General features: G+C 34.3%; 2 protein-coding genes across 2 annotated transcripts in view; one reads left to right on the forward strand and one right to left on the reverse strand.

Annotated features, from left to right (window-relative positions):
• Window positions 1-25241, reverse strand: part of LOC149413213 (neo-calmodulin-like) — a 102631-nt gene that overhangs the window by 55832 nt on the left and 21558 nt on the right. The window lies entirely within an intron of this gene.
• fabp (fatty acid binding protein) overlaps window positions 8278-25241 on the forward strand; it is a 52046-nt gene continuing 35082 nt past the window's right edge. Inside the window, exon 1 of the mRNA XM_089645226.1 lies at window positions 8278-8528. Within this exon, the coding sequence (XP_089501352.1) occupies window positions 8456-8528 (73 nt within the window). The 5' untranslated portion in view covers window positions 8278-8455. The remainder of the gene's footprint in view (window positions 8529-25241) is intronic.

Here is a 25241-nt window from a genome sequence, read left to right on the forward strand (position 1 = left end):
TGATAAAATTATATAATTATGTTATCGCAAGAGCGCCCGTGTTTGTACAGTTTAAAGATAGGGGAACTAAGTCGCCACCCGGTTGGGTAGCTTTGTGAGGCGGGGTAAGATAGAGGCTGCAGCAAGGGATTTGTACGCGTTGTAGTGACTCGAGTCAAACAATTCATAGTGTCGGCTACTAGAGGTCAAGTCGGACGCCGCACAGTGGGCTGAAAATAGCCTTTCATAGACATAGAGACTTGAATTTTCAAGGGTATTTTTTTTGGCTAGAAATGGATTCTGCTGATCATTACTATGCTATAAAATGTCGTACGAAGCAATTGCGTGTACAAATGAAGGAGTTATAATTTTTTTAAGAAAAATTTGTATGGCGCTGACATTAAAAATGAGGCTTTCTCTGGAATCATAAGGTTGGCCGTTCTATCTTTACACACAGATAATAATACTATTTATTTGTATTTTTTTGACATACTTCATATTGTGGCGCAAGGTGCCACAATAAAAAGTATGTCAAAAAATACAAATAAATAGTAGTATATTTGTGTGTAAGGATAGAACGGCCAACCTTATGATTCCAGAGATAGCCTCATTTTTAATGTCAGCGCCATACAAATTTTTCTTAAAAAAATTATAACTCCTTTATTTGTAAACGCAATTGCTTCGTACGACATTTTATAGCATAGTAATGATTAGCAGAATCCATTTCTAGCAAAAAAAATACCCTTGAAAATTCAAGTCTCTATGTCTATGAAAATCGCCTCTAGACAGAGACTTGAATCATAAGGTTGGCCATTATATCCTTACACACAGATATACTAATATTTTTTTGTTTTTTTTTACATACTTCATTTTTTTTTTAAAACTCCTCAAAGTTGAAAAAAAACTTTTTTATGTTGATAACATTGAACCTTGAACACTAAAGCCCAGCTTCAAAAGTAAAATTGTTATCAAATGGCCAATCAGCGCGATTTTGTCTTTTTGACATTTGAAAAGTCCGTTTCAGCTTTTGAACAAATTGTGATCAGCGGAAGAGGACAAGTATCATGTCATTAACTTTCTCAACTATTCAAATTCTGTAATTAAATCATTATAGGTCGGTTGTTTTACAAAAATTAAATTAAAACAGAACTTGAATAGTACCTTCACAGAACATTAATTTTAACTTTGAAATATGATGAATTGTTCAAATTCTTTGAAACTACCGATTCTACACAGAATTTTAATAATTCATCAAATTTAAAAGTTGATTTTAAAGTTCTGTGACGGTTCTATTAATGATCTGATATTATTTCAGTTTTGTGAAGCTCCTGTTCCAATAATGATATAATACTAGAACTTGAATAGATCCTTCACAGAACTTGAAAATCAATATCAAGAAAAAACACAAAAAATTGTTATGTAAGAAAGTGACGTTGAAATTATCGTTTATAAATAAAATAAATAATGCAGATTCCATTCGTTTGTATATTTTCATCCGTGCTTGTTGCTGGGGTAATTTATTACCAGATAACCTTGTCATTTACGTATAAAAACCCGATAAAATATTAATTTTATTCATTACTTAATTATTTACGCAATGAAGATTGATAAATGTTACCGGAGTGCCCATAACATTTTTTACTCCAAATGTGCTAAGGAATAGCTGGTTAAAGTTTGTCGGGTACGTGCCAATACACCCTGTATAATAACAAGAGTACGAGATAAGTACTTTAGGTACTATCGAGGTAGTTACAGAGCTATGTGTAACTTTGTTGATATTAGTCAAAAAAAAAAATATATATATATATACGTATATTATTTGTGGTTTTCACGGCCAAAAGCATTATCGTGATATATTTTTGGGTTGTAAAGCCGTGTTACTCAACTATCTATCGCAAAGCATTTGCCCTAATGATGCACCCCTCTGCCCGAAAAACTGGCTAAAGAAGGAAGAAGCAAAACACGATAAATAAATCACGACAATAATTTTTTTTTTAAGAAAACGGGGGCAGGAAGTCGGTTATTTCACAGAATTTGAATAATCCATCAAATATCAAAGTTAATATTCAAGTTCCGTGAACTTTCACAGAAATTGAATTTTCATTTTGAAATTTTAAATTGTTAAAATTCTGTGAAACAGCCCGTCATTTGTTGTATTTGATCAAATTACCTATGTTGAAAGAATTAAGCCATGCTATAAACTTGCAACACTGAAGATTTAGTAATTGATTTACTATTAACCCGGTTGAAATAGCCAATTAAATAATTAGTTTCAATTGTTTTTTGTAATAAACTATATTAATAGAAATAACTCTGTACTTAATTTAATAGTTTTTACACATTGTTGCTTTACCAGATGTACTTGTAATATATCATCTTTTCATAAGAAGAAGTTTCTTTGTGGTTATGCATTATATTTTTAATTAAATAAACACTAACGACGGGTTATTTCACGGAATTTGAACAATTCGTCAAATTTCAAATTGATTTTCAAGTTCTGTGAAGGATATATTCAAGTTCTAGTTCTAGTTCAAGTCTGGGGCTTCATAAAACTGAAATAATAACAGAACTTTAAATTAACCTTCACAGAACTAGAAGATCATCTTTGAAATTATGAATTGATGAATTTGATGAATTGTTTAAATTCTGTGAAACAACCCTTCCTTAGAATTGATAGTTTGAAAGAATTTGAATAATTCATCATATTTAAAAGTTAAAATTAATGTTCTGTGAAGGTTCTATTCAAGTTCTGTTTTATTCCACTTCGACCCATAATGATATAATAACAGAATTCGAATAGGACTTTTACAGAACTTTAAAATTTGATAAATTGTTCAAATTCTATGAAACAATCCGTCGTTAGTATTCAACAACGAACTGAGTTTACTTTAAACAGAATGCAGTTTACTTTGTCCTTGCTCTGCAAGTTTCACTCCTCAATGCCATGTTTATGAATAGAATCAAGATAAATTAATGTTATGAATGTATCAATAATAAGAGCGTGGACATTGAACACGTAGGTGGAAAATTTTCCGCTGTGTACAATACGCGTATTTCTATGAGACGTGCTAAATGAAAGACGACGGCAGCACACTCCCACATTCATGCAGAAGGATTGCGGCACTCGGGCGACTGTAATCGTAATATGTAATCAGAGTAGATGATCATGACAATTTTCGTCATTGTAGAATTGTGATGTAATCATTTAACGCCGGGTGACAGTGTGACCGGGGATTTGTTTTCCTCCTTGTGAATAATTTTGAGTTTATGTACCAATACCCAGAGGCGTGCATTCAATATAGGCAAGGGCCTATATATAAGGGGGGAGGGGGGGTGTTAGGGGTTCGTTCATATAGGAACATAAGCACTGCCTACCCTACTGTACTCAACTACATAATTATGGAATTAATGAAATAATAATAAAATTATAGCCAGCTTTCAAAAATACGCGCGAACTCAAATCGCAGCGCCGCGCCCGCCCTACCGACGACCTAGTATAACGTGTCAAAAGCAGTAACTAAGTATGCAAAAGACGCACGTGTTTTATTCAAATGTTATTCGCCGTATTCTATCCTACAGGATTTGGGAGGCGGGTTTCGGGTACCGCCGCCTCGGGAACCATTTGTTGGAAAACCAACACCTCCACCATAGGTGAGGTGTGTTCAGGATGTTCACCATCGTGGCATGCCAGATCGAGAGAGGCTGGTTTGGGGAGACCCTTTGACCTCTCCAACTGGTTTCTCGACCCATAGCCTTGTGCCGCTGTTGGAGGAATATATTCATATGTCAATCACTCCTGGACTGATTACAAAATTCCTACCCAACCATAATACATTTTACTTTCCCAGAACCTTCTTTCCTTCCATACCTTAAAAATACTCTTCATACAGCATCCCAAAAGATGATATAGGCCCTGAGGCAAATAATGTTCCTCAGGTCCTCCTGTGTGGCGTTAATGTAAAATAAAAATACACTAAAAATTACATGTTCGCGCAATGCGCATTCAAAGACAGACTCGTTTGCGAATGTCGAAAAAGGACCTGGCTTTCGCTACGAATCACAGAAGTAGCAAAGTGCCATATGATGATATATTTATTAATTAGTAAACGAAATAAAAATCATATTATGTTGGCTTTCTCTCATGAAATTGTGCCTTCGAAAAAAATATAGAAATTTTCTGTTATTAGATTAAATTGGCTTGTATTATATATAAATGGAGCAGATTTGATATGGATATAAAGTCAACCAAGGGATAAAGTCAGTCGTGTTACCGTGCGTGTTGTAAGTTTTATTTAAAGCGATGCACTACGTCGTGTAATATTTTAAATTTAGCTGCTATCAATAACAACCCTTACGTAGATGGCGATAAGGTTTAAATTCCCGCTTAACACCATCCGCCTGTTTTGATTTATGCAAGAAAAAAACATGGCCAAAAAGTGTCTTTTATTTTATTTTTTGGATGTTCAGGCATAAATATTCAATTTTTTTCGATCATTTTATAAATAACTTAATTTGCCACATTATACAATAAAATCATAATCGAAAATGGGTTCGTAAGTACGAGATTTTAAACTTTAAAGCAGATTTCATTGGACTTATACATTAATTTTTTCTGGTCTTATAAAAAGACTTATCTAAAAAATACTCGATTATTTAAAAGGCCAAGATGTATTCTACTCGCAGTATTTAATTAAAGCATCTGAAACATTTGTAGGCGACCAAATTTTCAAACCAAAAACACATGATTTTGCATTACTACGTCTGGCATCGCCTTAAGTAGTAATTCCCCTTTTTAACTGATTAAAAATTCTGTGCACGCCACTGCCCTACCTGCTTGTTTTGCTAACTGGCTTCGACAGAGTTTTAGAAATGTTATTTTTAAATGAAAATTTCAATAATCTAGAATAAAAGATTAGGCGACAACATATTTGTAAACATTTTGTAAACCTCGTATGGCCGACTAGAGTACAGGCCTGAGCACGCGACTGCGACTTTTCATGCAGCGTAGGAGGGTTGCGGATTGGAGTTGCCTGGCTTATTAGGAGTGGGGTTAAGATCCTCACGAAAATATTTTCCCTAAGGATCGATGTCATCTTTGAGGTGCTGTGTGGAACAGTGGCGGTTCGTGACTAATGTGTTCTAGATTGCTAATATTACAAAAATAGCACTATTATATATTATTATATGTAATTATATCTATATCTATATCTATATCTATATCTATATCTATATCTATATCTATATCTATATCTATATCTATATCTATATCTATATCTATATCTATATCTATATCTATATCTATATCTATATCTATATCTATATCTATATCTATATCTATATCTATATCTATATCTATATCTATATCTATATCTATATCTATATCTATATCTATATCTATATCTATATCTATATCTATATCTATATCTATATCTATATCAATATCTATATCTATATCTATATCTATATCTATATCAATATCTATATCTATATCTATATCTATATCTATATCTATATCTATATCTATCACTATTATATCTAATTTTACAATTTTAGCACTCTCAAATCTCACTCAAAAGTCACGAGCCGCCACTGGTGTGGAGGATCTTTTTTTAATTAAATGGACAAGATGAAGTTCTGGGTAGGAATCTGAGTATGAGAGATGTATGGATCCATCCATCGTACTGGGAGGTGCAGGGCGATGGGTCGAGAGGCTAAAGAGGTCAGATGGTCTTCCTCAGTCAGTCAGTTGGTGGGCAGACGCATCCGCCACCAAAACCTGGACATACCTCACCCCATGAACCCGGGTACTCCTATTAAATTACCAAACGTAGCGAAACAACAACTTGGTGTGACCCATGGTAGAGGCGTTGGTTATCAGTTGTGAGTAGATACATGGAAGGAAGAAGAGGTGTGTCCAGGAATGCCAGACGTATGAATCCATCAGTGCAAGCAAGGTGATGTTCCGAGAAAGTCATGTTGGAGTGGTCAAAAGATCTCCGCCAACCAGTCTCTCCATATGTGGCCCACCACGCAGTTGGTGATCAGACATATCCGCCGCCAAGACCTGGATATACCTCACCCTCATGAACCCGTGCACCCTTGCCAAGACACCAAACGTAGCGAACCACTTGAGGCGACCTACAGCAGAGGTGTCGATTATTAAAAAAACAATGGTTCCCGGAGCGATGGTACCCATACCATTGTCAACTACTGACAAAATAATGTTTTTGGAAACTTCGGATACCATCTGATTTTGGATCCTTTTTAAAAATTTGTTCTTGTTGACGGTATTTGTCGTATTTAGATTTTTTGCGCAATATGTATACATAATAATATTTATATCGGGGATCAAAAACGTGCTGGATATTATTTCAAGAACGCTTCATAACATCGTCACGTCATCGCCCTGTAGGTGCTCCAGATTCTGTTTTAAAAATAAAATGTCCCACAAAACGACTTCAACGACTAAAAAAAGATGAATATCCGTGAAGTCTGCCACAAGTCAAATGAATTTTCATAAAATATGAAGCCGCGTTCAGAACCGTCTACAAAAGTAGCCCAAATATTTTGATTGAGAAAAATTCCCAAAAGAAAAGGGGACGAAAGCGGGGGGTAAGTACCCTACGAGTACGATTCTCTTTTTTCCTACGCAATACTGCGGTCGATGGGGGGCAGGAGTGGGGGGAGGGTTAGGTTAGGTTAGGTTAGCTTAGGTTAGGTTACTAAGGAAACACAAAGTAACTCTACAGCCGTTCAGCATACGTTTCAAACGAAAAATTTAGTGGCGTTTGGTCTGTTCTCTAGCTACACAATGATGCTGCAAAAGATCATCGACTGTAATACTTCAGAGCACCTTCTTTTGCAACACTGGTAGAACTTACATAGCATCCCATCTGATATCCACGTTCCAGAGATTTCAATCCGCCTGCCAAAATCCAGGAATCTATCAATCAGACAAGTAAAACATTTGTTCCCTCGTAAACAACAAACTATACAATTAACTGTTGTAGACAGACCAGTAAATTAGTCGGAATCTTCTATGACGTTAGAAGAATTATTTATGCCGTATTAAGCCATGCCAGCGCCCTTGATGTGATATTTCACCAAAATAGCGCTATATAAATCGGCCAAATAAGCTGCTCATCTCGACACAGGACTGCCAAAGTGAGATGAGTGGATTATGTTTAGCTTTTTTTGTAATTGTTTGAGAATAAATAAGCAAATATAAGAAAACAAATATTATTTGGTTATATAACATGTTTTGTTCAGATTTCTGATTTGTCAACACAATATTTCTAATTTTTTAAACTGCTCTACAAGTTCATTCTAAAACCACGCGGTCCAAATACATTCCTAAATAAATTAATGATAGGTAGAACTCAAAACTGGTTCGCAAAAGAATGGCATTCCTTACAAAAGAACCTTGCTAAAGGTTCAGACAACAGAGCTATAAGTATATTATTCGTATGTTTAATCCTTTTTTCGCTCCCCGGACAACATATCAAACCTTCAAGACCAATCTAAAAATGGGTAAATAAAAAACCTTTTATTACTAACTGATTTTTCTTGTGCATTTTTTTTGTATATATGATAAATGAAAACATCGATGTGGGAACTTGTATATATTATGTGTTTATGTTGTTTTACAAAGCCCTAGTTTTTGGGTCCAATCCTTAAATAATCCGGTCTAATGTCTAAGCTTCAGTGTTGCGCAGACCGAGTTTTATTGTAAGAAAAGGTTTGAAAAAACTTATTGCGCATGCCCAGACTAAGATCAGAAATATTGTTGTGGTTTTTTGAAGATAAATTGAAGGCAGGTGAAATAATTCATAAAAGTATTCTCCACTCGGAAGCAAAACTCTTTTCGCAATAATTAACCGATATATTCAGTGATTCGATATTCTGCATAACATTTACCATATTTTTAAATACAAAAACCTACAATGAGAATTCATTGAATTAAAATGGTGACGCTTTGACTTGGTTGATACGATAAATTCATGTACAAAAGACATTAAAAACGAATAAGTGCTCCATCGTGTGAGTGAATTTATTGTGTATGTGCCTTGTAATTCAATCACGGCAGTACAAAAGGTAACGGCATACCGCCGGTAGGTACGTTCTAGTCGCTCCCTCTTTCTCATAAACGACGCTTGTAACAAAAGGAGAGAGTACAAAAGTATTCAACGGCGCGATGAGTACTCCAAGTCCCCTCATTATTATCAGAGTTCCATAGTGTTCGTGTATGCCCCCTCCCTATTTCAATATATTACCGCTGCAGGCGGCTTGCGCCCGACTTCACTTCAGTCCCTTCAGTCACTCGCCGGCATTCTGTTCTGACGTTTTGTCCGCCATTCTAACTCTATTCTTACCGGCTTCCAGTCCGTTTTCGAATACTAAATCCAATTGCTAGGTTATCTTAGCAGTTTCTGAAGTATTTTCATAATTAGACGCGAGTTTAATTCATCAAATAAAGATGGACGCCTTCCTGAACAAGAAATACAAGCTCGCCACCTCCGACAACTTCGATGAGTATATGAAGGCGTTAGGTGAGTGAAATTTTAATATATTTAAATATGTAATAAACTCATGCAATACACTATGTACGTGTTTATTTTAAATGAAAGCTATTAATTCGGAATCTTATCAACATGTTCCTATGAAAAACTCGGTGGTTTCCCTCTTATTTTATCAAATATTCAACGTATAAAATAATTGCAGTATTTTTTATGCAACAATATGTTACAATTTTTGCACAACGTGGCCACACATCTGCTGTATATAATGATAATTAATTTTAATTCCTACCTACATGATTTTAGTACGTAGGTACTTAATTTGTGTTAAATATTTTTTACACGAAACACATGTCTCGCCGGTCAGGGGCGTTTCGCTTGTTTTGTCTGTGGCCACGAAAGTAGATACATTTAGAAAAGCTAAATATTTTTTTCTGATTTTATGATGAATCTTTAAGGTGAAACAGATGTGACAATTCCCATACAATCTATTTTTCAGCCACATTTGAAAACTACAGATAATATTTTATTTATTTTAGTACCGAAAAATAATACTCGTAATGAGTTTATCGCGAACGAAAATTTCACTGTTCTATCACTTATAATAACAAAGTAATTAAATTAACAAAAGTAATTATTTTATGCGGGCACCGCCAGCCGAAATGTCCGAATCCGTGTTAGAAGGAGACAAACATATGTGCGAGCCATATGTTTCACGTGCACGCTATTAGCCCATTCCTACGGTGTTAAAGTGGTCAGTAAATTTGTAGTAAAAATGTCAATTTGCGCGGCTTGATTTGTTATTCTGATATAATGTTCGTTTTGCTTTTTTACGAATGTTCCAGTATTACTCGTCGCAAGGAACATTTGCGGTTTTGGCACGCAGTAAAAAAGGCAAAATTAACTGTATAATAATTATAGTGAGAGCGGTTGTAATTATTTAGAACTTTCTTAAATCTGTAACTATCACTAGCTAGACGCCCGCCAATTCACATTCTCTCATTCATTCATTCAAAGCGGCCGCTACACAAAATAAATGGCAAATAAAGGATGAAAGTAGATTAAATGCTGTTGAAATGAGATCCCTGAGGCGTATAATAATAATAATAATAATAATTGGATAATTTGTAAAGCGCCGTTTTTGTGAAAAATCACCTCAAGGGCGTATGTGTGGTAAAACCATGTTTGATCGTGTGAGGAATGTGGAGATCCGCAAAGAGGGCAAGGCTGATGTAAGCGTAATGAGTAAGATTAAGAAAGGGACGCTTAGATGGTTTGGGCATGTAGAGCGAATGAGCGAAGATAGGAGTGTAAGGAGGATATATGATGCAAATGTGAATGGTAGCAGAAGTCGGGGACGCCCGAGGAAGACATGGCACGATCAAGTGAATCAGATACTCGAGTCGGGCCATGTCAAGAGTCAGAATAATAGAAGAGTATGTATGAGACGATGTATGAATGTGAATGAGGCAAGGAGTGTGTGCCAAGACCGAGCTGTTTGGCGGTCCGTCCTCTCTGCCTACCCCTGCGGGGAAACGGCGTGATGGTTATTTTTTATTTTTTTATAGTGAATACCTCACAAGAGTCCCAACTGCTCCCGTCTGGAGCCAGTGAGACTATGGCATCCCCAATTGGGGGATGTTGTGAGGCTGAAGGTAAGTGGGGAAGGGAAAGAGGAAGGTGGGGAAGTACCTGGCTATTCAGATCTAGTCACTAAACACGGCTTAAGCCATTTGGAGCAACGTTTCAATTCTGAATGGTGGTCTTACACCAGGGCGATACTGGTAGTATCTTCCACTCTGGAACGTGCCGCAAATATACTATATATTATTTTAATTAATTTTTAATTAATTAATTGTGAAATAACACAAATCAATCAAATAAAATTTATTTGCGCACGCCGGGTTCGAACCCGCGACCTTCGGAATGGCAGTCCAATGCGTTACCACTGGACTATGCCGGCCGTCAAGTTTATTCAAGGTTAGTTAGTTAGTTAGTTATCTTTATGGTCCCTTTCAATTGGGTCCCAAATAACCGCCTCGGATTGGAGTGTTTCTAGGAACAAAAAAATTAGGTCGTGTGACCACAGTGTAGAAGCCATATTTTATTACGTATAGTCACTATGACTCTGCGCACGCACAACCACCAAACACGACGTCTCGAAGCGAACTGAAGTGAACCGAGTAGTGTGGGCAGAAACTTCGTGTTCGAACTTCGAGTCCTTTGACTCGGGCGCATTTACCGACAACAATCGGAAGTCGGGCGAAGCGAAGCGAAGATGACCGAAGCGAAGCGAAGTTCGTGCCCACACTATCGTATTCGGTCAACTTCGATCAACTTCGCGAGTAGTGTAGCTGGGCTACAACAGTCATTGTCTGCCGCGGTTTGAAGTGACTTTTTTCGATTTTGTACAGCATTGTTATTCCATAAAAATGAGGCGTGCCCTTTATAAGAATCATCAGTATTCCGGGAAAAGAGTGAGGGATGAAACGTCAGCACGGCGAATCGGAATACAGGTAAGTATTATGAAATTATTTCAAAATATTTTATTATTTTTTAAATATTTTCTCGGTACCTACCTAACTAACTAACCATCACGCTTGTTATTTTATGACCCATGTCGCTCGTTTGGTATAGGGTGATTCATATTTAATGTTGCTCAAAAATTATACTCCTTTAATGCCTTTATATTATATCTTTTAGTTCCCACAAACACTGGCGCGGAAATAAAGAAAACAAGTGTTCGAATGACGAGACCCCTAAAATTAATTTTTGTGGAGAAATCCAGGACTGCTTCTCTGTGAGAAAGATGATGAATTAATTGGACAAAGTAGACCAATTCAAGCTATCGGACAAAATATTAAAACAAACATTGAAAGAAAAAGGATCTTACAAAAAAAAGAAATATGGACAGAATATGTGAAAAGAATAAAAAATAAATAAATAAGTAAATAAAAAATCTTTTACTATCGTCGTTCCCGCCAGGCATCGTGAGTTCAATTCCACAGCTGGCTAATTCCTCCATCACGACCCAGGCAACGCTTTCCGCTTACTGTGATGGCAGTTTTACAACTAGTTTATGGACACCGTGTATAAGATATTTGTACAAAAAGTTTTTTTTTTCAATCACCTTTCTGCCCTATAGAGGATTTACTATTATTAACATGACATGTTTGTCATTTGTGAAAATAAAATATACCCATTTACAAAATACAAAAAGTTTTTTAATGTGAAAAGGCGACTTCATATGCACACTGTAGGCATCGTCTTTGTGGACACTCATATATTACGACGCACGTGGCGAGCTGATTTCAAAACAATGCCTATATTATTTAGATGCTTGATGTTACGTCGAGAGCCCTTTCTGACTTATGCATATGACAAATTTGTTTCTCCGTCTGGCAATTCTAACCACTTCGTTGGTTTGATGAATGCGCCCCATAGAAATGTAAGAAAATGTGTAACCTTTTGACTTATTCGCGAAATATTTGTGAGCAAGCATCCGCGCGAATACATGGTTACTATGTAGGTATATACCTACATCGCTTGGTATGATTATGTCCATTTAGCAAAAGCGGCCTTTAAAAAAAAGGTCCAGTTAACGCCAGCTCCCGGCACACATACCGTTGTTCCTAGCCGGCTCCTTTTATAAATTATTTAATCTTCCCAGGCATTGATTTAGTTTAGTGAATTGAACAAACCTCTATCTCGTGTCTCTTTCATACTCATGCGAAACATCGTAAATTTTTTGAAATGGAGTCTTTTTCGCAAATGGTTTTGGTTGGGTAAATAAAAATTTCCTGTACCAACGCGCGCGGAGCTGCGTGAAATGTCTTTTGGACGTATTTTTTGCAATGAAATTGTGTATTTTTCAGCCGTTTTCTACGATTATGTAATTATAGGTACCATAAAAATTTATACAGATTAATATTACTTATATACGTTCGCAAACCAATAATTCATCTCAATATTATAAAGCATAACGTGTTAAAAGTGTTTTATTAGACGATATTGAAAATAACACCATCTATCGGCGTAAAGTTTCGAAAAATGTTTTGAGATGGCCCTTAAAATGGTCTTTGCAGTGTTGAGAAATGTTATTTGTGCACGTTTTGTTTCCTTAATTATAGTGTGAATGAACATAATTTTTAATTTATTCGTAAAGGGCCGGATCACAATAATGATTAAATAATCCCCTATTTTAAAAGACATTCATAGAGCATAGCACGTCGCAGGGGAAGAATTTTTTCTATAATCCGCACGGAGTCCCAACTGCTCCCAACCCTTTAGAGCCTGTGAGACTATGGCATCCCCAATTGGGGTATGTTGTGAGGCTGGAGGTAGTGGGAAGGGGAAGTAGATACGGGAGTACCTGGCTATTCTGATCTGGCCACCAAACAGGGTCAAAGACATTTCAATTCTAAATGTTAATCTTACACCAGGGCGATACTGAGAGTATCTTCCACTCTGTAACGTACCGCAAATATACAAAACCTAACCTAACCTAACCTACAATAAGCTATTACTAACATATTAATTCCCTTACCTTTTTTTAAATATTTTTATATTTATAAAACATACCTAAATAACTTTATTTTATTTTTCAAGTTCAGCCAAAACAGTACCTACCTAGTATTTGCATAGAGTAAATGGTAAAAATTCTAGCCACTCGTATCAGGAATGCCAACAAAAGAAAATTTCATCGACAGAATTATTCCGGCTGCCATCCCATACTGCGAAAGCGAATTTTCATTTTACGTAATTAAAAATTAAAATGCTAATATTAAAAATTTCCCAAATGCAGTCAATTTCCTTTTTTAGTAATTAAAGTAAATCAGAAAGTTTTATTTAAAAATATTTAGTATTATCCGTGGCCAGCGATTCCGAATAATTACCACACTTTTTATTATTTTTAATGAATAAATTGTTAAATACCACAAATTAATCTAATTAAATTTACTTACGCACGCCGGGATTTGAACCCGCAGCGTCTGGTTTGCTAGTCGAGAGCCTTACCGCAATCTCAATTCAAGGTGCAACAAAGAACATGAAATCTTGTATTATATTATGAATAGTAAATTTGATTATAAAAAGCACTTAATATACTATAACAAAAATTTCACGGTAGGTGGATTATGTATTTTAAAAACCATTTTCAGGTTTCTTCTAAGCACAATATTTTTGCAATGTTATTCATAAATAAGTCAATAGATTTGATTAAATTTAAACTTCCATTGGTCATTTAGTAATTAGATTTCTCTTCTGGGTCTATAAATCCTTCGAAGTGCCTACAATGAAAATATGAAATAAATTTTATTTAGACAGTTGTAAGAAAAAGTTGACCACCATTATATCCACATTACACAGGTGTAATCATTCTGTCAGTGAGTACACAATAGGACTTGATTCCCAAAACTGGTGGGAGTCGATGATGGAGATTATAAATTATTCAGCCAACTATATCCGGATGTTGGGCTCCGATATGATCAGTGCAAACCTCGTCGGTTTTCTGCTTCCGATTAATGCTAATGTAACATTATTCAAATTCACGGAGAGTTTCGTTAACCGATTCTAATTCAATGCTTTGTTTTTAATTGGTTTTGAACAATATTACTCTACCAATTTTATATTTAAAAAAAATAGGTTGTGTTTTTTTGATTTTTGAAAATTGTTTAAAAGCATAATATCAGTGTTAGTTATCATGTAATTACTCTGGCAACAACACCGAGCATTTTGAACAGTTTGTAAATTCAGATACTTGATTCCAGATTTTGTAAAGTTGATATTTATTTACGGAAAAATTGCTTTTTATTTTCTTTTTAGTGTGCGGTCTGACCAACATATTTTTTTTTATTTTGATTGGCATACTAATACTCTTTTTTCACGCAGTTACAATGCTTTATCTCGCTCACTAGGTTAAGTTGGGATAAATATAAATCAACAATGAAACATTACACCCGAAAACAATAATAATTATATTGTGGGTGTGGATATCCATAATCCAATAATTTTGTTTACTGAGAAGGTTACTTCAAAACTAAGATTATTTTATGCTGCCGCGCAACTAAGCCGAGTCTCCTGCGACAAAATGTTTTCAAAACATTGAACAAAAACAGAAACATTGGCGCCGCACATCAAAGTTTTTGTTTTTATCAATGTTTTGAAAACATTTTGTCGCATGAGTCCCGGCTGGAGTTTACTTACGGTTGTGATATTTATGTGGATTCACTTCCTACAGTAACATCTTCATAAAATGTCACTGAGAAACAGTATTTTTCAGTCTGCTTAATCATGCGTTCTACCTATACTGTGTTCGATTTTGAATATACATATATGTTTTTTTAACATTTTTTATAATACTTGTGCAGAACCGTGAAAAATGGGATGTTATGAATTCTTGACAAATCAGTTCCAATTTTGAAAAGTACATGACATAATTTACTGTCAAAAATATTACATTATAGGTAAGTGCTTTTCCGCTTAGTACTGTTCTAATTTTGAAAATGACACTTACATTCAAAGCAAATTCTTTTTTCCACAGTTATTTGAAACAAAGTTACGCAGGGCACACGCCGAAATTAGTATTTTTGGTGATTATTCTTTTCTGAAGTCGAATAACATGTTTTAAATTTGCTGTATACAAGCAATGCATCTGCATGGGTAGTACTCTGTTTGTATCAACTCTGGCTGCTGTCTATACTTATCACAATTCAACCGAGATCCGGCATTATTTTTACAAAAAAAAAAACTCGTTAAATTAAAAATATATATACTTTTGGTGCGCCAATGCATTCCATGTGTCGTCTCCAACACTACCTCGCCACACATGCGCACCAAATATTTGCCTTAGGAATTCTTCATCTTATCATGACAATGTTCCAACAAATGAATTGTTACTTAGTCCGGTAAGCCACCACCGGTAAAAGTGTACCCGATATCATTATTGAACTAATACTAACTGGTTCGTTTCTATGTAGCACCGTGGAGTGATCGCTTTTTAAATTTCTACCGGGTGCCAACTTGTATAGGTGAATGACTTACCATTTGTTGGTACTGTAATTTGTACATAATGAAGCTACGGTACTTGTGAAATATCTATTTATTTTGAAGCAGTTATGAAAGCAGATGTGCAATAGTTGATAGTGGGAAGATTGTACTGTATTTTTGGACAATCGTCTCTCTGGTACACGGAGACAAATGAGTGAGGCTTTTTGTATTCAAGATACTGTTAAAATGTGGCTGCATGATCATATCCCAGTAAAATATTAGTCATTCAAAATACATCTGAACATGTGTTCACGCAGCGAAACTATTATTATTTTTAAGAATACGTGTTCTGACTTCCTCATGAGATATTCGTGCTTTACTGATAGTTTGTTATGAAATTTGTCAAATCATTCGTCATAGGCCTCCAGTACCATTGTTAACGAACAATTTAAAATATAAAACATTTAATAACAACAAAACAAATCAGATTTTATAATAAAAAATTACGAATATTTCATTTCAGTAAGTTTTCTCCGTGTATTAATAATAATTAAATCCTATTTTACCTTACTTGATTTTCAACTAAATACCTATAAATATTAACTACCAAATTTTCAAACCAAAAACACTTGATTTCCGGTACTTTTCCGGTTTGTTCACTTGGCGGCAATTATTTTTTGAAGTGACAGGATTATGTTTAGTTTTTTCTACGTTTATTTAACTCAAATTAGGAACCTATGATAGGTTCTTCTTTAATTTGGGTTTTTTTTTAAATCTAGGCATAAAACTATTTACACGTCAAAACAAGTCGTGAACAAAATATGTCAAATTATCCGAATTTTGAACGAAATAGCTGTTAAAACGCAGTATATTCAATAGTTGTCTTTTATAGTACTTAATTAATTTGTTGAATCGAGGTTTTCCTTCAAAAAATGTTTTAACTTGTGTCCATTTATATTAACGTTTGAAAGCTGAAAGTTACGTAAAGCGGCGAAAATAGTTGCGTTGACATAAAATTTCACTAAGAAAAGGCTGTGCAAATTTCACGATGCCAGAGCTCGCTGTTAAAAAGATTTTTTTATCCTTTTTTTATTATTATTATTTTTTTATTATTTAATATTCGTATGTTTTTTACAATAAATATACAATTTATACATATTATACAGTGTTATAAAGGTAAATAATAATAGCTTTTCCTCACCATAAAGAGACGAGGCTCTTGTGTTTGGTGAGTGAATCCTAGCTCAATTATATGGAATCATGTAAGTAAGTAAATAATATATTTGCAAAACCAAAGGGATAAGTAAGAAATAGGCAAGATTTATCAGTAATACAGTTTCAAGATTTGAAGGAAATAATAATAAGAATAAGATTTTTTACAGTAGTTTTAGGTAATTTTTTAATTTTATTTTAAATTCCTGAATATCTTCAATATTTGTATATAAAATATGTATATATTTGTATATAAAAAGTTAAGTAAACGGATTTTTTTATGTCAGCAATATTGGAATTGATTGTTTGAAGAATTGTTCCGACAATCGACAAGGTGGGTATTTTACCTATGTATAAATGTATAATCAAAAAATATTATATTTTAATTAATTTATTAATATTTGTATATTTGAAATGTGTATTTCATTTGTTTGAATTTTTGACAGATTTCGTGATTTTCAAAGTTTATTATATATATGTCACCTGTGGCATGAAAATAAAGCTCCATCTATTGGACGTAAATGCAACACCCGCTATTGTTTCTCTATCTGCGCAAACAGGCTGAGTTTAATAAATACTACAATATCCCGTGATTTTTCACAGGTCTGTGCTAGTATAACATAATTTAGTTTTCACTCTTCTAGTGTGAATGAATGATCGCATTCACAGCCATACGCATAGCGGAAATAAATTATTAGGTTCTTGAATTAGACGAGGTACTTTTTCATTCTGGGTATTGCACAGCTGCATAGCGAGCGTAGCTAAACATCATAGAGTCGTCTACCAGCGAAAAAAATAGTTTTTAAACCTTGAAATTCCAGAGATTTTTTTTCCAAATTTCAAGACGCGCCAGAGCTCACTGTTGTGTGTTTTTGGTTTTTGTTGTGTCGAATTTTTTGCTTTATATTTAATTCTGCTGCTGAGTTCCCGGCATTGCACATGATTTACCCAGTGTTTTTTCTTAATCAGACGTAAACAGTGACCTTCCTCTTGTTTTGAAGGTCAAGTGTGCAAAATTTCATCAATCTCGTAACAAAGCTGGAGATTTACATTTAAAAAAAAAACAAATCCATGTCGCCCGCCATTCTTCTTTATATACTCGTAAATAATTTGATTAAATATTATTTAAAATCGAATAATTGAATTCGTTTCGGTTTGAACGAAATGTCTATAATTTGTTTATTTAGGTAAGGTTGTTACATTTGTTACGCCCGGTTTCGTCGACTCCACTGTTTTTACAATCAGTTGAAACTACATTGAAGCTAATCAATTACCCAATGATTAGAGAAATAATAAAATCACTAATAATAAATTATCTAAATTCCGCTCCAACATAAAGTTTTCGATAAAATTTGATAAAAACCATTATATACGTGATTTTTTTTCTACAATGGAATATACAGTGAAGCTGAAGGGGTGAGTGAGGAGGGTAAGGAGATGGGTAGAGAAAGGTTGGGAAGTACCCGACTATTTGGATCACTAGTCACGGCTAAAACCAATGCCGACTACAAACAGTACTACAGGACTTGGCGCTTGACGGATTTTAAAGTGCCATGTGATCAAGTCAGTGCCATCGAGCACCGAAAGTTTTTAAATGGCGGCAATTGTTGTTGATACTCGTTTTTATAGCGCCCTATCGACCACCTCAAATATCTGCATAATTTTATCAATTAGGTTTATCACATCGCGGTTTGTGCATACTATCCATAATAATGTTGTTTTGTTGGAACTTTCGACATATCGCTTCGAAATCGGTAATTTTATATCGAACGTTCGAAATGCATGTCATTATGTTCTAAATTGCATGTATTTTGTTTTAATGACGTGACAATGTCCAATTTACATGCACCAGGTGACACGTTTCTCACCATAGTGGACGGGAGCGGGACAGTCCCATGTTATATTGACTCTAGAACTCTAGATATTTCGGCAAGATACGTTTTTCACTGAAAAATTGTTTTTTTATAGAGTAAAATAAGCCCGGAGATACTGGGTCTATGATAACCGCGAAATGTAAAATGTTCAGAGACTAAAATAATATAAAAAGGGAAAGGGGAAAGAAACAGACGCTGTGGAGATTAGGTTAGGTTAGAATAATCAAATCTGTTTACTTAAAAGTTCTCTATCGGTGAGCTTGGCGTCATGAATTTTGGATTTTAGTTTGAATTTTATAGATGAACGAAATTTTTTATCTTCGTGTATTTATTTTCCTAGTGAGTAAGCTCTTGAGTTATTAGATTTGTATTGTTAATTTCAAGATCAACGCAAACTATACGCCATTTTATTACCATTATGAGTTATGAAGCTTTTATATATACCTATTTCACTGTCAAAAAATTAGATCAAGTCTTATTTTGTTGCTTATTTTCAACTGTGCTATAAACGGCCTCCTTCATCAAGGGATAAGGCTATCGACTACGAATCCGGCGGTCAATTTTATTTAATTAATTAGTATCGTTTCACAATTAATTTATTTAAAAATAAAATATATATAGTACATTCCAGTGTGGAAGAAACTCTCAGTATCGCCCTGGTGAAAACGACCATTCAGAATTGAAACGTTGCTTGAAATAGCTTTAGCCATGTTTGGTGACCAGATTTGAACAGTCAGGTAATTCCCCACATTCCTATATTATCTCCCTCCTTACTACCTTCAGCCCGATACATACCCAAATCGGAGACGCAATATTCTCAACAGTTGAAACTTTATTGAAACTCTTTTTTTTATTTATTATTATAATAGAAAAAATAGCTCTGCAATGCATCGAATTACCCAATTATAATAAAAAGAATTATTGGTTTTACGTTTATTTTATTCAGAGGGACTTCTAAGAATCGAAATGAGTATACCTAACTTGGCCTTAATAATCCTTTTCTGTTTTTATCAATGCTTTTTCATTGTCTGCATTTTCAAGGCTAGAACGTTAGAACATTGACCAGTAACTCCAAACCGCACAGAGGTCCCGACTCATTCCTTTTTTTGTGGAAAAGCATTGTCACGATTGACTCGATATTCTTATACTATTAGACTGACTCGATATTCTTATACTATTAGACTCGATATTATATACCGCAAATGGTTACTACCCGGCTTCACCAGGTTTCAACATTCTTTTTTTATAAATTGAACTTGTTGCTAGTGTTCGCAGTAAAAAAAAAATCAGTCTCTCATTTCGCCCACTGTGCAGCATATTGGTTTTTTGTTTGTTAATATTAATAATAATAACAACATGGAATTTATATCCATGTCCAGGTCCTCAACAAATAAAACACTGAACATTCCGATAACACACACCACACACGGACAAAGACACTTTCAATACTACGCAACCAAAGTTTTTAACAGTATGCCCATTACTTTGAATACAAACACATCTACAAACTTTCTCAAAAAACATATCGTAGCGTGGATAAAAAATCAAGATATTCACTTTATTCAAAAGATTATAATTCCAAACCAAGCATAACCAAAATGTAATAAGTAAACTTAAATATTATACACGTTCTTCAAGAATTATCCAAAAATACATACACTCACATATAAATGTGTGTTTTCATGTTTCAATATATGTCTGTGAAAAAAAAAAAAATAACTTTCTACCATAACACATAAATACCTGTCCCAAATACCCCTTAATCACAAACACGTTAACACCTCAGCACAGGTTCTCCTAGTGAGGTGTTCACGTAACATACAGTATCACCCACACACAGTTTTACCTATATCAACCTATGTTCTTTATTTTTTATACCTTTTTTCTGTACTTTTTTCTCTGTACTACAATATAAACCACTGTAATCATTTGTAAAATGTGTATTCAAGAATAGACATAAATAAACAATATAGTAGAGTTTAATGTCATTTCACTTCAAGTGCGCTTTAATATAACAAACTTAAAAACGGTAATTTAGTATTAGTGGTCATGTTCTTAAAATTATTCCTACAGTGTTACTTACCCAGTACAGATCTAATATTATACCATCGTTGTATTCGTACAAACAGGTCTCCAACTCGACTTGAAAGGAGTTTATAAATAATAGGTTCTTTTAGATAAATCAGGGATTTATTAATACTCCGCGTATTATAATGGTGACTCGATAGTCGACCTAACTAGTAGCTGGCTAATTGGAATCTGAAACAGTAAGTTTCTCTGGGAGCCTTCCCACTGGCCCTGGCGACTACTGGCCACTGGCTCCATCTTACGGACTTCCACGCAACTTCTAAGCACTACCCTCTGTGCGTGCATCTATAAAGCTCTTACTTTCCAACAAACACTAAATATACTGTTTATACAAAGTGATGACAAAACTTAGAATAACAATAACAGCAGGACAGGACAAAACAAGAACATTAAAACTAAAATATAATATAAAACAGGAGGCAGTTTGTGCTCAGAAATGAGAATCTTCTGAGCAGACATTTTAAAAAGGTACAATAAGGTGGCCACCGAAACCAAACAATTACCCCAAGTTTTAAAATATGGCTTATTATAAAATATTGAAAAGAAGTTAAGATATATGAATGGTAAGATTTTTTATATAATTTTGTTTTTAAAGCCGGTTGAAATTCAGCCAAATTCTGGAGATTAGTAAAAGCTGAGGGAAGTCTATTCCAGATGAGCATGCCTGTTACACGAAAAGAGCGATCATAGTAAACGGCTCGATTAGACCTTGAAAGTTGCATAGCTCGCGAAGGAAAAGACCACACATGAAACTTGTCGATTTACCTTCATTCCAAAAAGAAAAAGCTGTACAAATTTCACGACACCAGAGCTTACCGTTTGGAAGTTTTTGCGCTTCATAAAACAGATTTATACATTTTATGTTGTATCTACATTTTTTTTAACCACACACAATTCTGATATTATGTTTTTATATCTAAATACAAAGTTTTAGCTTTTCAATGTGACGTGCAAACTAATTTTCTGCTTTATAGTTAAGAATCCTGTCGGGCTTACGAGCTGTACAGTAGTAATCAGTAGGAAGTTAATCTCGAAAGTTTAGTTATTTCGTTTAGTATTATTTGTATCGGGAGTTGTATTACTGTTGATTGAGAAATCAGGTCAAGCAGTCAACATTAATTTTACCAGTCTAATCTGCATTTCACTTGGCATATCGAATAAAGCGGTTAAAACATTACCGTTAGAAGCTTTTTACAATAACTAAACCGTATAATGTGTCTGGAAAATGTAAGAAATGGCTTCGACCGCTGACACAACTACCCTGAAACTATCAGATCTTTATGATTTGTATTAAATTGGATGTGTGTATTTGATTTTTAATGAAAGACTTCCATTCATGATCAAAACGTTGCTTGAAACTGGATTAACCACCTTTGGTGATCATATGTAAGATCTCATCTCGAATTTGCATCTGTCATTTGGAATCCACAGTACCAAACTTATATTAACCGAATTGAAAATATTCAAACAAAATTCCTGAAACACCTGTCGTATCGTTTTGAAAATCATCAATGTAATCCTATTACTCTTTACAAACGAAGAAAAATTTTTGACGTACTATTTCTGTACAAAATTGTGAACTGCCTTATTGACTCCCCAGCCCTGTTAGAAAGGATTGCATTTTATTGTCCTGAACGCAATACCAGATCAAATACCTTATTTTATATACAACATTTCAAATCGAAATACGCACAAAACTCCTTGCTCGGGCGTATCTGCAAATCTTATAATGCCTTAAGCGATATTGACATTTTCCCCTGTACCCTTAAATCGTTTAAAATCAAATTAACCTTACTATGTACCTAAGTTAAAAATATTACTTCTGTATTGTTTAGTATTCTCTTTTTAATCATTTTTCACACACACTATGTACTTTATTACTATTAATTAATTTCTAGCTTTTATAAATACATATTATAAATGAAACTTACTGGTTTAAATCATGTTCTATATTTTATGTTCAATTATTTTTTTTGTTAAACTGTATGTTTCCTAAATAAACTAAAATAAAATTAAAAAAAAATATCTGAATAGCAAGGTACCTACTTCCCAACCTTCCACTTCCCTTCCTCCTTTCCCTCTCATTACCTCCTGTCTCACAGGATACCTCAATTAGGGATGCCACAGTCCCTCCATACATACCGCTAAAATCATCAATATTATACAAAGATATTAGAAGAACAATATCTTTGATATTATAGATACGAAAATCCTGACGTAAATTTGAAACAAGCATTTATATTTTGCTTTAGCACCGATTAATTAGTGTGATATTAAATAATATGGAGGTATTTTAAGGCATTGGGTCAAATGTTGTAACCTCGGGGTATCATTTCATTGCGTACATTACAGGTTCATAAGTCAATACATGGATAGAGTTGAAGAACACGTAAATAATATCATTTATTGTTTACTAGCTGTACCCCTCCACGCGTAGCTGTGGCTCACACTGTCTATGCAGATAGAGAAACGATAGCGAGTGTTGCTTTTATATCCAACAGATGGCGCTGTTTAAAAAAAAGTTGTTTTTACTTGTTACAGGTGACTATGTAATATAGGTATATAAAAACACACGCGTATTCGAATGTAACATTGTGTCAAAATTTCAAAGCAATCAGTGAATTACTTTCGGAGATATAAGATTTTGAACAAACGAACTTTAACATTTTTATTTGTAATAACCATTTACTTTGTGGCTCGTCATAATTTACAATAAAAATATAAAAATTGGTTCTAGACCACTTTAATTTTAATTAAACTCGACCGGTTTCGGAAGCACCATATTAAAACAGTTTTAATATTCTCCTGACGTAGGAAGGGTGCTTCCGAAACCGGTAGAGTGTAATCAAAATTAAAGTGGTCTAAAACAAATTTATATACTTTTATTGTATATTAACAATTTTATTTATATAGATAATACATAATGTTTTCTTAGTAGTACCCACCTTTTGAAATATTTTCCACGTAGCCAACCGCAGCAATGATATTATTGCTGTATTTTCGTGTTAAGCCGCAGACGGTTTCAACGATTCTAGAAATTCAATATCGCGTATCATGATATTGAACACCTAGACGTGATGGTGTGCGGTTTGATATATATCTACTATCGTTTTCGAACAGTTGAGATTACAGCAAAGATTTATCTCAAATGTTTCTAGCTTTCAGAACCCTTTTAGGGTGTTTTAGGCCATCGCTTCAAATCGAAAGAGGGAAGGAGAATTAATAATATGTTAATGTTATTTAAATGGAAAAATTTCGTAATTATGTGGAAGATTGTAGTCAAATTCAGACATAGAGATGAGATGTAGTATGGAAGGGTGACAATTTAGATAAGGCTTGATAGAAGAAGGATATTTGTTTAGAGAGGGACAACCAAAGACACGTGATCTAAAGTTGACCACAGAAAGTGTGCAATCTGGGGAGTCAAGCACGTGAATTTTAAAAAGGTTAGAAGGAACGGAACAATGGCCAATTCTCATTTGAATTAGTGAGAAAATTAATTTTTTGAAAAATGGGGGAATTGAATCTCCATTTTGATGTGCATAGTCCTTTGTATTGGGATGTAGTAGGCTTACTTGCATTGACTAACAATGTACGAATACTCTGTTCAAACACTGCGGGATGCATCTGTGGAGATCGAAAAAAAGACAGATAGGAGAATGTGGTTTATTAAGGTAACAATAGGGTTGTTACCCCTATAATAATAATAATGATGTATAATGGACACGATACTTATGCGAATTATTTGACATTAATATTATTTTCATCTTGCAATAGACGCAAAATGAATCCAAAACTATGTACGTGCAAAATATGATATTAAAACATTGCTTTAAAGTTTTTGCGAGACTATATCTAAATGCTCACAATCGCATTGTGCATACTCCTAAATGGCGAAGCTTAATGCCAAATCAATATTTTGATTAATCTTTATAACGAATTGGTGTACATTATGAATACCAAATATATGCTTTAGATAAATTGAAGGTTTTCCTATCGTTTCGCTTGAGTAGAATACAAATAAAAAAATAAATTACTCAATAAAAAATATAAATGTAAACAACTAAAAAAACATTTTTTCAATAGAAATGTATGAACGCATAACGGAAACAACTTTAAAAAAAAACAGTATTATAGCTAAGATTATCTGTGACAGTTTCACTTGTTTAACTTTTTTGCTTTCTTATAAAATTATTTACAAAAATATCGAACGAAATCGAACGTTTCTAGACTCCGTTTGTCAAGCGATTTTAATGCCTATTACCTACGATATAAGGTGTACCAAGAATATACACATTTATGGCTTGTAGCTTCCTCTTAAACTTATCCTAACCCAATAAATAGAGCGTATTTGTACCGAACAACCTAACCTAACCCAACCCAAAAGAGGAACTCTTATCCTACTTAACTGCCGAACGTAACCTCTAAACTTATAGGAAAGGAACGAATCAATGGCAAATGGCGCGAAACGCCGCTTCGTTCCTTTCCCGTAATTCGTGGTTCGGTTCGCGTTTCGGTTCGCAAAATACGTACCATAAGTTGTTTTATTCTTACTCTACGTATTTTTGGCATTTGCGGGGTAAGA

This window comes from Hesperophylax consimilis, chromosome 22 (genome assembly GCF_061612785.1).
Source record: "Hesperophylax consimilis isolate HC1 chromosome 22, BYU_Hcon_1.0, whole genome shotgun sequence".
Lineage (NCBI taxonomy): Eukaryota > Metazoa > Arthropoda > Insecta > Trichoptera > Limnephilidae > Hesperophylax > Hesperophylax consimilis.